This window comes from Sinohyriopsis cumingii, chromosome 7, assembly GCF_028554795.1.
Source record: "Sinohyriopsis cumingii isolate HCF-2022 chromosome 7, ASM2855479v2, whole genome shotgun sequence".
NCBI lineage: Eukaryota > Metazoa > Mollusca > Bivalvia > Unionida > Unionidae > Sinohyriopsis > Sinohyriopsis cumingii.
In genome coordinates this window covers 59820086-59838915 of record NC_142967.1, presented here as the reverse complement: position 1 = coordinate 59838915, position 18830 = coordinate 59820086, and the positions used below count along the sequence as shown (strand labels likewise).

General features: G+C 34.3%; 1 protein-coding gene across 1 annotated transcript in view; it reads left to right on the top strand.

Moving 5' to 3' along the window:
- Window positions 1-18830, top strand: part of LOC149795347 (limbin-like) — a 125207-nt gene that overhangs the window by 68520 nt on the left and 37857 nt on the right. Inside the window, exons 18-22 of the mRNA XM_089965122.1 lie at window positions 744-841; window positions 5435-5527; window positions 7810-7918; window positions 13977-14123; window positions 16876-16977. Of these exons, the coding sequence (XP_089821248.1) occupies window positions 744-841; window positions 5435-5527; window positions 7810-7918; window positions 13977-14123; window positions 16876-16977 (549 nt within the window). The remainder of the gene's footprint in view (window positions 1-743; window positions 842-5434; window positions 5528-7809; window positions 7919-13976; window positions 14124-16875; window positions 16978-18830) is intronic.

Below are 18830 nucleotides of genomic sequence, written 5' to 3'. Positions count from 1 at the left end.
AAAGGTTGTCAGCTTGCCAAGCTGGAAGTAAGACTAAAGTGGTCTCCCATTGGATAGAGGGATTGGTGACTGATTTCTTCAGTTGTCAGTTACTATTGTAGCATATGTGCACATGTTTCCAGACATGTAACTGCACTGATGGCTTGGGAGGGTGTGCCCTGGATTATATTTGGGTATATACTATTGATGAAACATATTTTGCTCTAAACATTGCATTATTTTTCATATATGTTACCTGATAAAAGTATGTTATATGAATAGGTAAGAGGAAGAGAAAGTTACCTTCCCTTACCTTAGAGTATTTCCTGTTTCCATTTTCCTAAGGTATGTGAAGCAACCTTAAGTTTTGTGTGAGATATGGGTCAGAGTAATCACATGGTGTAAGAAAGAATCAAGAGGAGGAAATGATTAAATAAAGAAAAGTCTAGATTCATCTAAACCATTTTGTCATGTAGTTGAAAGATAATTGCAGTCCAGTGAGTGCATCTTAGAATTGTTGCCATTATTGTCTAGTTATCATGTGTAACAAGCTTGAATGGCATAGACTCAGAATGTGCTGGGACACATTATGCCAGAAGATCAGAATTTATGCTCTTGGAATAGACTCATGCATAGAATGAAAAGCTTAGAGTCTGAACTACTGGTGTATTATGTGTTGATAGATCTAGGTCTACTTTATGAAAAGTTCTGAATATATCACATATAAGCAGATCTAGTATAATAATCTATATCATCCATTATAGGAGAAACTTGCCAAGAATCGTGAGAGCTGGAACCAGAGGAAGGAGGCAGAGAAAGTAGAACAGCAGCAGCTGAGAGACTATGAGGACAGAGTTGTTAGGTCTGTGGTTTAAAATATAGATAATTTGCATATGTTCCTACTTTTTTACTTCATAAAATATTCCTGTTTATTATATGCTCATTTTTTTCTCCGTTAACTTTACGTTATCAGAATTGTGCAGTATTTTATGATATTGCATTCATGTGCTTCTCATATTGCACTCATGTGCATGACACATGTGCCCAGTAGTGTATTAGGAACTACATTGTAAACAAATCATGTACATTCACATAATAGATGCTTTACATTTTGGTTGATTAAATTTATTTCTGAATGAAGTAAAGAAGATGTTTCATGGACTGCCACTTGCCAGCTGCTTTGCCACATTCTGCATTAACTTTTTTGATGCAATGTTTCGGATTTAGGTTAGCGATAGACACCAGACAGGTCATAAAATTGCTGGGTCCCTACAAATAACATGCAAATGACAAGGCATAAACTGACTTCTTTAGCTGGTAATAAGAATGACAAAAAATATACTTAGTTTTACATCCTGAATTTCCTCAAGATGTACTTTCTTAGTTCTGCATATCTGAATTACATGAGCCATGTCATGGGTTCTCAACCTTGATTACACATTTAGAAATTGTACTGTAATTTTGACTATATTCCAAGTGCAATTACATCCTCCTTACTGCACTCAAAATAAAATAAACATTATATTCCATAGCGTCTTTTGATAATTGCAATTGAAAGACTTCACATTATGATTTCAAACATTCAATGACAGAACAGAAACACACTTGTAGATGTCAGCATGTTGCTCCATTGTTGCTGAAATCAGATGTACTTCATGTAGAATTGACACAGATAAATCCAGTCCATAATCACAAAAAATTCAAAGAATCGACAAAAATACCAAAATTTATTCATTCTAGACCAAAAGGAAAAGTTGTTGCAGTGCGCATTCATTCACAATTTTAAGTAGACTAAAATAACATTTTCTTTCGAAAGTGATGTCTAGCGTGTGACTAAGTTCAAATTTATCTGGGCAGAGTTATGTGCGCAAAAATAATGTTGTTGTGTACTGATGAATCTGCATTTGTGTATTTAGTTTGGAATACGGCATAAATTCATTTACTTTGTTTCTTGTAGTGTATTTTTGTTTATATAATTAAGCCTTTGTTATAATAAGAAAATGAGCATATAATACAAAGTTTACTGCATTTGTATTGGAAAATATCAACTCGTTTCATATTTATCCATACAAATGCAGTAACATATAATTGCCCAACTTATTTATTACTTTACTGTAAAAAGTAAACTCTACTTTATTCTTACTTTTTCACAAAGGGTTGCTGGAAAGTCAGAACTTGTTTAAATGATGCCATTCAGCTGTTCCTTTTCTCAAAAATCGCTCAAAAGATTTTGACCAAATTTGACACAAAGTACACTGGCATAGATAGCTTTCAGTTTTCTTTTACAAATGATACTGATCTGAAATTAAATATGGCTGTTGTTGCTAAAAATATAAAAACATCAGATCATGTGACAGCATTTGTCCAAACTTAATGTAAAGCATCATAATTATATGAAGGTCTTTCAGATTTGTTTGAATAACACCAGTCCACCATCACATATGGCCATCATTACTAAAAAATATTAAAAAAACCCAACTTGAATTGACGTCTTAGAAACTATTAATGGAAATTTGACAATCTTTGCCAAATAAAGATTCTGGCATGAAGAGCTTTCAAATTTATACAAATGATGCTGGTTTGCCATTAAATATAGCCACTTTGCTAAACAATAGAGTATCCTTTGAGTGACTTCTTGAAAATGACTCAACATAGTTTGACCAAATTTGAAAGAACATACCTTGGCATGCAGGGTTTTAAGTTTATACATGTTACCATCAAATTTACTTGCTGTTATTAAAAATAGAAAACTTTTAATAACTTTATCTTAATAGTGGTTTAACAATATTGACAAAACTTTGACAGCATCCTAGCTTGCAGGCCTTTCAGATTTTTAGAAATTACACCAATCTTCCATCATATATGGTGGTCATTGCTAAATATGGAAAAATATTTTAAAAACTTTTTATTAAATAATTGCCATAAAGAATTTGACCAATTCTAAGAGGAAGCATCCTGACATATAGGCCTTTCAATATGTGACACATGATGTTGATATGCCATCAAATATGGATGAAAATATTTTTTTAAAAAAAGTTTTTTCATAACATCAGCAGCATTGGACAAACCATCAAACTGATTCATATTTTGTAGCCAGTTCACTCTTTGATTTGTCTATTAGGCAGATGTAAACTTTGTAAGTGATATCAGGTCCAGTTGGACCTCTTGTTATATTGTCTGGAAATGGAAGAAGTGTTATTAGTACTTACGTCAATGATAATGTCCTTGCAAAACCAGATCAACATGTTTTTAGTTCTGCTGGTCATTGACTAGAAGAGCTTATGGGATGGTCTTTTGCCCATCATCCATCCATCAGATGGTACAGCTTTCTTGAAAATTGCTTTGAGGGTTGTGATGGAAATTTACACACACATTCATCCCGAGGTCTAGTTAATCCTAGATGGAAATCGTGTTGCTCGAATATCCAATATGGCCACCACAGTGGCCATCTTGAAAATCTAGTTATTGCCAATTAGAGACTTGTGGTGTCCAGTTTGTTCTAAATAAAAGTTGTGCCAGTTTGAGGTCCAAGATGGCTACCACAGCAGCATATTGAAAATCTTGTTATCACTACTACTTCTGAACAAAAAGTCATATTAATATGTTGTTTTCACCAGAAGACTTCTTATGATGTCTAGTTGGTGCTGAATGAAAATGGTTCCTGTCACATATCCAATACAGCAGCCATTCTGAAATTCTTGTTATCACTATTCCTTATGAATGGATAGTCATATCAATATGGGGTTTATGCTACATGGCTTTGTACTATGTCTAGTTTCTTCTGAACGAAACTGGTCCTAATTGGACATCCAATATGGCTGTCGCAGTGGCCATCTTGAAGATATTGTTATCACTGCTTCTCTTGAATGAATGGTCACATTAGCATGGAGTTTTCACTGAAAACTTTTTATGATGTTTAGTGCCTCTGTGAACTGCAGTATGGCCACACAATGACCATCATGAAAAGCTTGTTAGGGTTACTTTGCCATGATATTGGTAATGTTGACATTATATTTTACTAGCAGACTTCTTATGATAACATGTTGATGCTAAATGGAAATGGTGTGAATCTGATATCCATTGTGACCACCATGTCTGCCTTCTTGAAATCTTGTTATTGTTATTCCTCCAAAACCAGTTCTCATCAACATTTTCACCAGAAGATTTCTTATAATGTCTTGCTGGTCCTAAATAAGATGGAGCTGATCTGACATCCAATATGGTCACTTGAAGCTCTTGATATTGCTACTACTCTTGAATGGAAAGTCATTTTGATATAGGATTTTCATCAGAAGAATTCTTACAGTGTCTAGTGTACCCAAAATGAAAATGATGTAAACTAACTTTATATATGGCAATGATGGGGGTGTCTAGATGATCATAAATCCCATATAGATGGCAATATCAACTTGGGTTTTTCACCAGTAGACTTCATATGATACCTAATTGGATCTAAATGAAAATGATGCCAGTTGTACATCCAATATGGCTGCCATGATAGTGGTCTTGAAAATCTTGCTATCTCTACTTCCCCTGAATGGATAGTCATGCTGGCATGAGGTCTCATGAAAAGACTTCTACTGATACTTGGCCAAAATGAAAATGGTGCCAGTCTGACATCCATTATGTCCACCACAGCAGCTAATTTGAAAATTATGTAATCACTTAATAATGTCAGAAATGGTTGCAGTACTCAGCAATTAAAAGTAAGAAATGGTCTTATCTTAACTTCCTGGAAATTCTTTCACCCAGTGGAGCATTACTCCTTTAAGAGACTGCTATTTAATCACAACTGGTGGTCTTCCTATGAGCCAGTTATTTGCTAATTATACTTCGTAAGGATGTCATTTGATGTATATAGCCCATCCCCTGGAAGAAGCTTAGTCAGCCTCTGGCAGCAGTTAAAATGCTGAGATCATTAACAGGTTTGAATAAAATCATGTTAGATTGATGACGTGAGTTTTATTTGTACATGTTGATCTGCATAAAATATAGCTTAAAATAAAGCGTTGTTAGAAATGTCCGGATCTAACAGCTCATCAGCTGTATTAAGTCATGTCATGAATATCCACATTTCTTACTTGTTCATTTCTAGACAAGAAGAAAATAACATGAATTGATCATACTATGTGCTCGCCTGTCATGTCAAATTGCAAACAACTAAGATCCTGATCTGCTGTATCATAATGCACCTGCAGATCAGGGTCTATGTTTTTGTTCCACTGATTAATCCTAACAAACTGCACTGAACCAGATCTGCTGGCACATTATATGATGGCAGATCTGGGTCTGTGGAGTTTGCAGTTGGACTTCTCTTATGAGGAGATATGGTTAATACTTGAAAAAATGGTCTTTAATGTCTTCAGAGCAGTATAGAGAATCAGTAATGATACTGTTTCATACTACTGATGCCTAAAACTGCTTTGTTATTGCATTTCCTCTTTTGATGTTTCAGAAAGCTGATCAACAGCCAGGTCACAATGTCTGATGAGGACAGGGACAGGATCCTTAAGGAACATGAAAAACATATGGTCCAACTTGAGAACAGGTAGATACCATTTCTATGTTTATAATGATGATTAGGTCTTTAAAGCTAATCACTGTATGAGTTTTGCAATGCAGGTATTACTTTTAAGGACTAAAATTGTCAAGTAGTTAAATCTGTTGTTGCCTTTTTTATGAAGATCAATTTTATACACTATTTTAATACATCGATTCTCCTCTTATGATGCTTCCATCTTACCTAAAAGAACCCGACACTTGAAAGTAGATCACATCATTCTTTATTGAAGTAGGGCTAATATCTTCTGGTATGTAATACAGAGGGTAGAGCTTTTGTTCATCTGTCTAAACACTTTTGTTTCTGGAGCATATTTTACCCTGCAGACTGTTCCAGTTATTTCAAACAAACTTGGTACATGAAGCATAAGTATTATGCAACCTGCTACATAGGATTCATACATAAGTATTATATAAACTGACAGTGCTAGACCATGGGTTCTTACATAAGTATTATATAAACTGACAGTGTTAGACCATAGGGTACTTACATAAGTAGTACATAAACTGACAGTGTTAGACCATAGGGTTCTTAGATAAGTAGTTCATAAACTGACAGTGTTAGACCATAGGGTTCTTAGATAAGTTGTTGTTGTTGTTGCTGTGGGGTTTAAAGCCATTTTTCAGCACATGATAGGCTATGCATGGCGGCCAGTATTAATGGTGGAGGAAGAACCCAGGAAAACCCCGGGAAGAACCACCGACCCACAAGAAGCTACTGGCAAGCTTTCTCACATACCCACATTAGCCGAATCCTAGACTCGAACCCACGCAGACAGAAGTGAGATGGCAGTGATCCATAACAGAGAGCGCTTTAGACCACTCGGGGCCCCCTCTTAGATAAGTAGTACATAAACTGTCAGTGCTAGACCATAGGGTTTTTAGATAATTAGTACATAAACTGACAGTGCTAGACCATGGGTTCTTACATAAGTAGTAGATAAACTGACCGTGCTAGACCATAGGGTTCTTAGATAAGTAGTACATACACTGACAGTGCTAGACCATGGGTTCTTACATAAGTAGTAGATAAACTGACAGTGCTAGACCATAGGGCTCTTAGATAAGTAGTACATAAACTGACAGTGCTAGACCATAGGGTTTTTAGATAATTAGTACATAAACTGACAGTGCTAGACCATGGGTTCTTACATAAGTAGTAGATAAACTGACCGTGCTAGACCATAGGGTTCTTAGATAAGTAGTACATAAACTGACAGTGCTAGACCATGGGTTCTTACATAAGTAGTAGATAAACTGACAGTGCTAGACCATAGGGCTCTTAGATAAGTAGTACATAAACTGACAGTGCTAGACCATAGGGCTCTTAGATAAGTAGTACATAAACTGTCAGTGCTAGACCATAAGTAGTATGTTAGACCACAGAGTTCTTAAATAAGTAGTACATTAACTGACAGTGTTAGACCATAGGGTTCTTACACATGTATCATATAAACTGACAGTGTTAGACCATAGGGTTCTTAATTAAGTAGTACATAAACTGACAGTGTTACACCATAGGATTCTTGCGTAAGTATTTTATAAACTGACAGTGTTAGACCATAGGGTTCTTACATAAGTATTTTATAAACTGACATCATTAGACCATAGAGTTCTTATATAAGCATTATATAAACTGACAGTGCTGGACCATAGGGTTCTTACACAAGTATTATATAAACTGACAGTGCTGGACCATAGGGTTCTTACACAAGTATTTTATAAACTGACAGTGTCAGACCATAGGGTTCTTACATAAGTAGTACATAAACTGACAGTGTTACACCATAGGGTTCTTAGATAAGTAGTACAAAAACAGTGTTAGACCATAGGGTTCTTACATAAGTATTATATAAACTGACAGTGCTAGACCATGGGATCTTACATAAGTAGTACATAAACTGACAGTGCTAGACCATAGGATTCTTACATAAGCGGGGAATGAGGAATATGGAATCTCTTGATGACACCATTTGTTGGCCATCCTTTGTATAAAGCCATCTTTTAATCATAGAAGGAGTGGTATTATGACTAGTTACAGTTTATATGCCACATTGACCAACTCTTCCTACAGTGTACACCACATTGACAGCCACTCCACATTTTAAGCCATTTTTATATCATAAATGTGGTGACCTCATAAGAAGGAGACCACTGTAGTCATAGGCTACATGATGAGGGAATTGTTTAGTTGAGTAGTTACTTTAACGAAATGAAAATATTGTAAATTAGTTAAGATCATGTTTTTTAATATGTCAACAACTTTTTCAGTTTAACATTGAACAAGCTGCGGCAGAAGCGGATGGTGGAGGAGAAATTAGCACTTAAAAGGGCTCAACAATTGGAGAAACTACAGCAGAAACAAGAAATGGAGAGAGAGGTACAGCTATGCTCCAAATATTTTTGACTGCATGCAAATTATCATATCAGTTGAGTCATGGCATGTGATACTTTTCAAATCTTTTGATGGTAATCTAGGTGAAGGAAAAGCATGAAATGCACTTTAATATAGTTTCACTTGTTAATATATTTAACATTTGAAACAAAAACAAAACCACAACAATAAAATTTGCATTTGTTATAAGCTTATTTTTGATGTAAGAAACCTTTTTCTCAGCATGACATGTACTAGTCTTTTCTGTCAAAAACATTTCCCATCCCTCTGTATCACACCAATTTTGTGTTGTAATATTATCTGATACTCCTGAGTCACCTTCCTTGAAAACCCACTTATACTATATCAGGTTACAGGTAGAAACTGTTTTCTTAAAGAGCTGTTTTATTGTGGCATTTTGCTACCACCACCACCACCACCACTACTACTACTGCTACTACTACTACTATTATTATTATTATTATTATTATTATTATTATGTGGGTGTCAATTTAGATCAAACATATGAAAATAACTTCAGTACAGAAAATCTGAAGGAGCCCTGGTGAGAAGAGAAAGTAAAAACAAAAAAATCACAAGCATACAAGACTATATTAATACATAATGAAGATCTAGTGGCATCATTCAGTAGTGTAGGTATTATTATAATGTCAAGATATTGTCCTCTTCAACAAGATGTCACACATATTTAAAAGTTAGATTATGCAAGAAGTTAAAAGACAGAGACTGTCCTGCTGATCTGACAGTGTTATGCTTGCACCAGATTAATGGTGTTATTAAGTCAGTGCAGCTTTCTTAATACATTGTCAAATCAAAGAAAAGTTCTAGCAGATATTTTGATAAATGTGTAATTACTTTCTGCAAGTAAAATGTTGGAAATTTACATCCACCCATGTAAGTTTCCACCAACTTTGTATCAAATTATCTATTTTAGTCAAGCATTCTTGTAAAGAGCTACTGAATGCTGCCATGAAATAAAAGACTGCTGATTGTCCAAAAGAGGTGGAATGTTTCTAGGTCATGCTCTGGCATTATGCATTGGCATTATGCTTTGGCATTATGCATTGGCATTATGCTTTGACATTATGCTTTGGCATTATGCATTGGCATTATGCTTTGGCATTATGCATTGGCATTATGCTTTGGCATTATGCACTAAAGAAAAGTGATTTCCAACATGGCCAACATAGACTAAAGCTTGAAAGTCATGTTTTTGCTAATCCTTGTGAATAATGGATGGTAGTGTTGACATACAGTTCCATTAAAAGGCTTCTTATAACACCGAGCTGATTCTAAATAATTATATTTCTAATCTGACCTCCAGCAAAGCTACACTGGTTTCCATCTTGAAAATCTTGTTATGGTTACTCTTCCAGTAAAAAACTAATTGTAATATGTAGTTGGTATACCGTATTTCTTGTAATTTTTCATACATGGAAAAATAATTATTAATTTCAATGTATCAAAAATTATATGTAAAATAAATAATTATCATTTTGTGGCAATAGCCATGCACAAAAAATAAAGGGATCATACCTCAGGACAAGGTCTACGGAACACACGACACTCGATAACCTAACATACAAAACTTATGTCCAAGGCCGGTCTCATTCTACTCTCAAATCAAGTATCTGATTGTTGTTATGAGAGAGAGAGAGAATAATCTTTATTGTTCATTTACCTGTCAGTTGTGTTATTCCTTATGTAAACACTACAAGGGCACTGTTATATTCCATTCGCAATTAAAACCTGAATAAATAAATCATTTTGGTTGTAATTATGAGATCCATTGTCAGTAGGTCACAATGGTATGCAGACGTAATATACATGCTAATTAAATATGCTTGACCTTTAGCTTGGTCTTTTCCAGTAAATACTGGATTGATGACCAGATTCACCTCTACAGATCAAATTAAGGAGGCTCTTTGTAGGGAAATGAGGCTCCCTATGGGGTGTTGAAAATGTGTATGACAAGCCCATTAGCTCAAGAACAATATTAATCTACTGAGACTTATGCTGAAGCCAGTTGAAAAAATGGAAAATGTATTTAATAGATAGAGAGAGAGAGAGAACAACAAAGCAATGTGTATCAAAAATTATTTTTAAATTATAAACACAGCATGTTATTTTCAAGGATATAATTTGTGACCCAACCTTGGACAATTGCACAAAACAAATGCAAAAACATGATGTACTGAGAAATTCATAATGTTGATGAGTTTTACAAGTCTTCCAACTCAGAATCCTCAAACCATTCACATTCTTCATCACTAGAAAGACTTTCCAATTGAGCTGCATTGTCACTCCTTATGCAATGGTCCTCTTGACCATTTATTGCATCTGAAATGACAGTAACTTTAAAACTACTGATTATCATGTCCTTTTTGTTCTTTAACTCTTCACTGGCTGAAAAAATCCAGTCAATCATCTGCTGCTTTGAAGGGGCTGGAATTTTTTGGACTTCCACCTCACCAGCTTCTCTGGTTGTAATAATTTTGGAAGCCTCGTCCTTCATGTATGTTGACCATTTTTTCTGCAGCAGCCCCTGGAAAGGTTTATTTAGATATACATCCAGTGACTGCACTTTACTTGTGCATCCACCGGGGATTACTGCCATTGTTGTTCTGGATTTTTTCATGGAGTTTTTAACTCCATCAGTCAGATGGCCATGGAATGAATCCAGCACTAGGAGAGAAGGTGCACGCTTTGTGTGCGCTTTCCAAACTTCATCAATATTATCCAACATTAGGTGTTCATCCATCAATGTTTTTTGTTGAACTTTCACTACAACTCCCTTTGGGAAATTTACAATTTTTAAGTTTCTTTTTTCCTGAAAGATTATCATGGGTGTCAACAAGTCACCAGATGCCAGGCATGTCAGTACGTAAGTTAAATGGTGCCAATGTCACTGCCGGTACCTCTAATATGCACTTCTCTCGTCCCAACTTTATCACTTATCTTCCCTGAAACCAAGTCGAAATACACTGGCATTTTGTCCATATTTCCAATTAAATCAAATTTCTCCTCCCCCTGCAGCCTTCTTATATATCTGGTAAAGAAGTCAATTTTTTCCTCTTGGTCTCAAGGTAGATTTTGAGATATTGTAGTTCTGCATCTCAGAGCATGTCCATTTCGCTTGAGAAAGCTATCAATCTATCCTCTTGAGCCCTGAAACTTTGGATTTTCCTCCTGAATATCTGCAGTAGCATAATTTTATAACATCTCAATTGTTACAGGCAGATGATGGTCCCACATACAGAGTAACCAGGATAAAATTTCCTGCTCCTTTTCATGCAAATACGTCAAGGGTCGGCCAGCACCTGGGATGGATCCTTTCTTTGTCCTTTGAATATTTTTCATGGAGTCAATGACTTTTGCATTTATTATTAAAACTAACTGGGTTTTTATAGTTTTTACTGCATTACTATATTGAGACAATAAGAATAGTTGCCCAATGGTCTGTGCTCTTCAGTTCATCCTGATCTGAGATATTATTTTTACTGAATAAATAAACTCAAATGGCTTCTGAACTCATTTTCAAATGCACACATTTCTTTGTTACACTGACTGACGTAATAAAGAGCACTCATTAACAATGTTGTCCAGCTGTTAATGAATAGTGATATATATTGTAATGACAACAACAGAACAAAAACATCAATCATTATATTTTCTTGTCGATACAAAAGACAAAAGAAGGGCAATATGATGAATGCAAATAGATTCTCAGTTAACAAAACATTTGCCCTTTCTGAGTAAGCTGAGCAAAGGACTTTCTACACACTTATAATTGGTGAATATTTCTTTAGATAACAGATAATTCAGTTTTGTGTTTCACTGAGGAAACAAATATTTATATTTCTCATATGGGATTATACCAGATATACTTGGCAAAGAATAAACTAGTCGTTTTATGTATCTAAGTGATACTTCAGTATTTTTTCTGACATTGTTTGAAGTGTGATGAAAGTAAAAAACATAAAAATGTGTAGTGAAATAAAATAATAAAAGAAAGAAATTATCAATGACCTACATGCATGATTATAAACGATGATTGTTATATTGCGTGAATCTCCTGTTTTACCATTCATTGCCTCAGTTAAGAACATGCCCAAAGTTAGTCACTATTCGTAACTTGCTTAGCAAAACAATACCCTGGTCATTTGATGTACCTAAATCAAACTTTGGTATATGTTTGAAACCATTTGAAATTTAAACCTGTCTTCAATTTTAGCAAAATGAAATAAAAATAATAGATAAATAAAAATGCAACAAAAAAATGATTTTATCTCTTAATGTTAGCTGTACAAATTTAAAGGGCACTACTTTTTTATCACTATGGCAAAAGTAAATTTTCACAGTAGATCGTTTTATGTACAAAAAAATAATAGGATGACCAAAAAGACATGAAGTTTTGTGTACAAAAATATATGATAGATTTATTTAATTATTATTTATATGGCTTGATGGTGTATGAAGAATTAAAGGGTACAAAAAATAACATGAAATGTTGTATTTTGCTACTTTTAATGTAACCACTAAAATGTTTGTCTGATGACTATCTTTAAAACCTTTTTTTATCTACTTCCTCAAAATGGATATTGTATTTTCACTGGGTACATCCTCAAAATGGATGGTTGTATAGACACTGGGTATTTTCCCCAATTGGTTGGTTGTATTAACACTTGCTAACCCAGTTGGTTGGTTGTATTAACACTTGCTAACCCAAATGGATGGATGCATTGACACTAGATTTTCACTTAAAGACTTTGACAATATATGGCTGTTTCTGAATGTAAATGTTGCTGATCTGATCTCCAACATGGCAACCATAATAGCCATCTTATAAAATCTTATCACTCCTCATCTATAATGAATGGTGGCATTGATTCTGGGGTTTTACTTGAACATTGCTTGCATCAAATACTTGGTCTTGAATGAAAATGGTAAAGATCTGACCAACAACAAGTCACTACTATTGTGAATGAGTTTTGAAAGCAAGATATTTTTTACTTAGGGTTGAGTCAAGGTTACTGCTTTCATTTTTGTTCTTCATTGAGCTTATGTACACAGTGACTTGTACCTATACAAATAGTTTTGATCAGATTATCTCGATTCTGATATCAATTTCAAGGTCAAAAGTCTTGATAGGTTTTATCTCTAATGAGTTTTGATCATGATAACACAAACAAATATGAATGGATTTGTATCAAGCCCATTTTGTGGATATATCTGAAGAATACTTAGAATGGTGCCATTTCAGTAAAGTTTTTTTTCTGAATATAAGTTATGGATTTAGCTAAACATGTGGTGGTTATCTTTGGCCAGAGACTGATATAAATTCAGTAGTTTTCTGTGTTCTAGGTCAAAGTTCATGACAGCAATTTTTGAACTGATTAGAACATTTAGAAAAATATAATTTGTTACTGAATATGGTATGTTAGAGTTTCTCAAGAACATCTTACATGGTTTCAGTATTAAGCAGTAAAAACAAAAGACGAATAAAAGTAGAGAAGAAACAATCTTTTCATGGAATCCTGCAAATACTTCTATGGCAGTAGAATGCCAGTCCCTCTGATGGCCTCATGTTACCATTTTTGTGTCTATTTTGTTCTTTAAAACATAAAACTGGAAATGGGGCCCCGAGTATCTGAGTGGTCTAAAGCGATCTTCTTTATGGATCACTGCCATCTCACCTCTGTCTGCGGCTGTTCGAGTCTCGGATTCAGCCAATGTGGGTATGTGAGAAAGCTTGCCAGTAGCTTCTCGTGGGTCGGTGGTTCTTTCTGGGGTTTTCCCGGGTTCTTCCTCCACCATTAATACTGGCCGCCATGTATGGCCTATCGTGTGCTGAAAAATGCCGTTAAACCCCACAACAACAACAACAACAATAAAACTGGAAATATTTTGATTTCATAATCCTGGCTACCAAATACCTTTACATATACAAACAGATGCCAAATTAAACCATTCATTTTTACAGGTATTTTGTAAACATTGGCATCAGTGACAAACTAACTTTTTATATGGCTTTGCATTATAGAAGCAGCGACGTGCAGTTGACTACAATGCTGAAGAATCTGATGAGGATTCGAAGAAAGCTAAAGTGGAGTTGATGAAAAAACATGTGGAACAGAAAGTGTCAGTTTTGCAGGGACAGAAACTCAGCTGGGATGAGGAAATGGAAAGTGTATGTACTTAATAGTATAAACCATGTGTTAAAAAATGTTTAAGAGACTGGTGAAATTTGTTTTTTTTTTATATTCAGACTTATTGCAGTGCTCTGATATCATCACACTTCTCATCAGAACCAGATAAAGTTATCCATGTTATTAGATCATCTTATATTAAGGGTAGTTCATAATGGGGCATAAGAACACAAAATTAAAGTAGTTTGTGACTTTAAAAAAAAACATTATGATTGGTTTTCATCATTCACGAACTGAATTCAAGGAAAATGAGATCATTTAAAATGAGATCATTAACACTAAACTAGAAAGTAAATTAACCCAAATTAATGATTTCAGGTCATCGCCTTTGCTATACAAAAATTTTAACATTACTCTGCATTACTAATGACTAAATATTTCAAAACAGTCCTTAAGTACTAATTGCCTTGCCTATGAAATTACAATGCATTACTAATGACTAAGCATTTCACCATTACCCTGTAGTACTAATGGCCATGCATATGAAATTACCATGCATTACTTATCACTAAGCATTTCAACATTACCCTGTAGTACTAATGGCCTTGCCTATGAAATTACCATGTATTACCTATGACTAAGCATTTCAACATTACCCTGTAGTACTAATATTCATACATGTGAAATTACCATGCATTACTTACAACTAAGCATTTCAACATTACCATGTAGTACTAATGGCCATACATATGAAATTACCATGCATTACTAATGACTAAGCATTTCAACATCACCCTGTAGTACTAATGACCATTATACATATGAAATTACCATGCATTGCTTATGACTAAGCATGTCAACGTTACCCTGTAGTACTAATGGCCTTACCTATGAAATTACCATGCATTACCTATGACTAAGCATTTCAACATTACCCTGTAGTACTAATATTCATACATATGAAATTACCATGCATTACTTGTGACTAAGCATTTCAACATTACCCTGTAGTACTAATGGCCATACACATGACATTACCATGCATTACCTATGACTAAGCATTTCAACATTACCCTGTAGTACTAATGACCTTACATATGAAATTACCATGCATTGCTTATGACTAAGCATATCAACGTTACCCTGTAGTACTAATGGCCTTACCTATGAAATTACCATGCATTACCTATGACTAAGCATTTCAACATTACCCTGTAGTACTAATATTCATACATATGAAATTACCATGCATTACTTGTGACTAAGCATTTCAACATTACCCTGTAGTACTAATGGCCATACACATGACATTACCATGCATTACCTATGACTAAGCATTTCAACATTACCCTGTAGTACTAATGGCCATACACATGAAATTACCATGCATTACCTATGACTAAGCATTTAAACATTACCCTGTAGTACTAATGGACATAAATACGAAATTACCATGCATTACCTATGACTAAGCATTTCAACATTACCCTGTAGTACTAATGGTCTTACATATGAAATTACAATGCATTATGTATGACTAAGCATGTCAACATTACCCAGTAGTACTAATGGCCTTACATATGAAATTACCATGCATTACTTATGACTAAGCATTTTGAAATTACCCTGTAGTACTAATGGCCTTACATATGAAATTACCATGCATTACCTATGACTAAGCATTTCAACATTACCCTATAGTACTAATGGACATAAATATGAAATTACCATGCATTACCTATGACTAAGCATTTCAACATTACCCAGTAGTACTAATGATCATACATATGAAATTACCATGCATTACGTATGACCAAGCATTTCAACATTACCCTGTAGTACTAATGACCTTGCCTATGAAATTACAATGCATTACTAATGACTAAGCATTTCAACATTACCCTGTAGTACTAATGGCCATACACATGAAATTACCATGCATTACCAATGACTAAGCATTTCAACATTACCCTGTAGTACTAATGGCCATAAATACTAAATTACCATGCATTACTTATGACTAAGCATTTTAACATTACCATGTAGTACTAATGACCGTACATATGAAAGTACCATGCATTACATATGACTAAGCATTCCAATACTACCTTGTAGTACTAATGGCCTTACATATGAAATTACAATGCATTACCTATGACTAAGCATTTCAACATTACCCTGTAGTACTAATGGCCATACACATGACATTACCATGCATTACCTATGACTAAGAATTTCAACATTACCCTGTAGTACTAATGGCCATACATATGAAATTACAATCCATTATGTTTGACTAAGCATTTCAACATTACCCTGTAGTACTAATGGCCATACATATGAAATTACCATGCAATACTTATGACTAAGCATTTCAACATTACCCTGTAGTACTAATGGCCTTACATATGAAATTACAATCCATTATGTTTGACTAAGCATTTCAACATTACCCTGTAGTACTAATGGCCATACATATGAAATTACCATGCAATACTTATGACTAAGCATTTCAACATTACCCTGTAGTACTAATGGCCTTACATATGAAATTGCCATGCATTACTTATGACTAAGCATTTCAACATTACCCTGTAGTACTAATGGCCTTACATATGAAATTACCATGGATTACTTATGACTAAGCATTTCAACATTACCCTGTAGTACTAATGCCATACATATGAAATTACCATGCATTACCTATGACTAAGCATTTCAACATTATTCTGCAGCAATGCCTTTAAATGATTCTTGAAACTGAAGAACCCCACAAAAAATGTATTGTTCCAGATTCGAATTGATATGATAAAGGAAAGATCTTTGTCCCTAAAGGAGCAAGAAGAGCGACTGGGGGCCATGATAGCATCCCTCCAGATGGAAAAAGCAAAACAGGTAAAACTTTGATTGTCTCATGATATATTTTACAAATTTAAAATTATATTGCCTCCAAAATTGGGGCCCCAAGTGGCAGAGTGGTCTAAAGCACTCACCGCTATAGAGCACTGCCATCTACCCTTTATCTGTGTGGGTTCAAGTCTCAAAATCAGCAAATGTGGGTATGTGAGAAAGCTTGTCAGTAGTTTCTCAGGGGTCAGTGGTTCTTTCTGGGGTTTTCCAGGGTTCTTCTTCACCATTTATACTGGCTGCCATGTGTAGCCTGTCTTGTGCTGAAAAAAATGGTGTTAAACCCAACAACAACAACAACAACAACAAAATCTCCAAAATTAAACAATAAACATATGCCATCCATTCTTATAAATGGACCACAAGAACAACAATTATGTAGGGGCCATACCAATCAACAGCAGACACCATGGAAAAAGGCAAAACAGATGTTTGTACACAGGTGACATCTATGTACAGGTTTACCTTTTAAAATTGGTTTTGAACAAATACCATGTTATTATTATTGTTTTCATTATTATTATTATTATTATTATTATTATTATTATTATTATATCAAGATTGTTTTATGTGCACTTTTAAGCAATTATACAATTTGCACATGTTATTCTCTTCCGAAGTCATGTTTCACACAAAATTACTCTATTCTGCTCACTTAATCCATCCTAAAAACTAAATCATCACTCAGTTAAAATAAGCACTGATCTTAGTTTGTTTTGACAAAACAATAATTTCACTACTGACTGTAAAACAGAGAAAAGACCCTTTTGTCATTCAAATTGTACAAGTTGCTCTTGAAAACAGCTGTTTAAAAATATCTGGATAAGCCAGTTTCTCAGCTCATTGAGATCAAAAGACAGTCGGCTTTTGTGAAAAGACTGTGATAAATAGGAAATCAAAAGGAGCCATATAAGGCAATTTTTTTGTGACCTATGAACTGAGACTTTGCCTGCCTTTACAGAAAAGTTTTAAATATTTAATGACCCCAGACCCTCCTCAAATGGGATGTAACGTGTATCTCTTCTCAAAGACAAACTTTTTTGGGTCCTCTCCACGTTAGCAATAATCTTTTCTTTAGTAATATGACTAATGGGAGTAATGAAGGCAGAGAATTGCCAACATTGAAAAATATAAATGAGCTGTCAAAATAACATTATACATATAGTATCGCAATAATATAAAATGGTATCTAATAAGCATTTATAGCAGAAACATTTACTATATGCTTAAAAGATAAAATATGAAAATATTGGTGTTAACGGTGGGGTGCATTTAGATAAAGGTCATTTAACTTAAGCTCAGCTGGTATATATGTAGTAACTAGAAGGACAAAGATGGGTCTTCGTTTCATCACAAGGACCAGATTTATGAAGGGGTTTCACTTGTATTGAAAGTATTATCAGATTTTTTCTCTGCAAAGTTGTGAAATTTATCATGATTATAAAGAGTTATTGGTTCTTTAATATTTTCAGCAATAAAAACAAAAACATTATTGAAAACATTAACAATATCTTCATTTTCATTGATACATACACAATTCTTTCTTAAGGTGCAATGTTTGCTAACTCCTAGTTCTTTAAAAATGTTCCAAATGTTTCCTGGCATTTGTTTAGATTTATCAGTCAGTTGTTGGTAATGAGATTTTTTGACCATTGTGTCTTACAACATCATCATTTTTCATATTTTCTTATCAGTTGATGTTTCCCATGTTTAATTCAGTCACATGGATTTATAGCTTCTATGATTTCAAGTGTAAGCCAGTTGGACTAAGAGCTTTTAAAATAATATAATTGTCTATAGTGTTACAACTCTGTGGTCTTAAAGTTATTTTTAAAATTCAG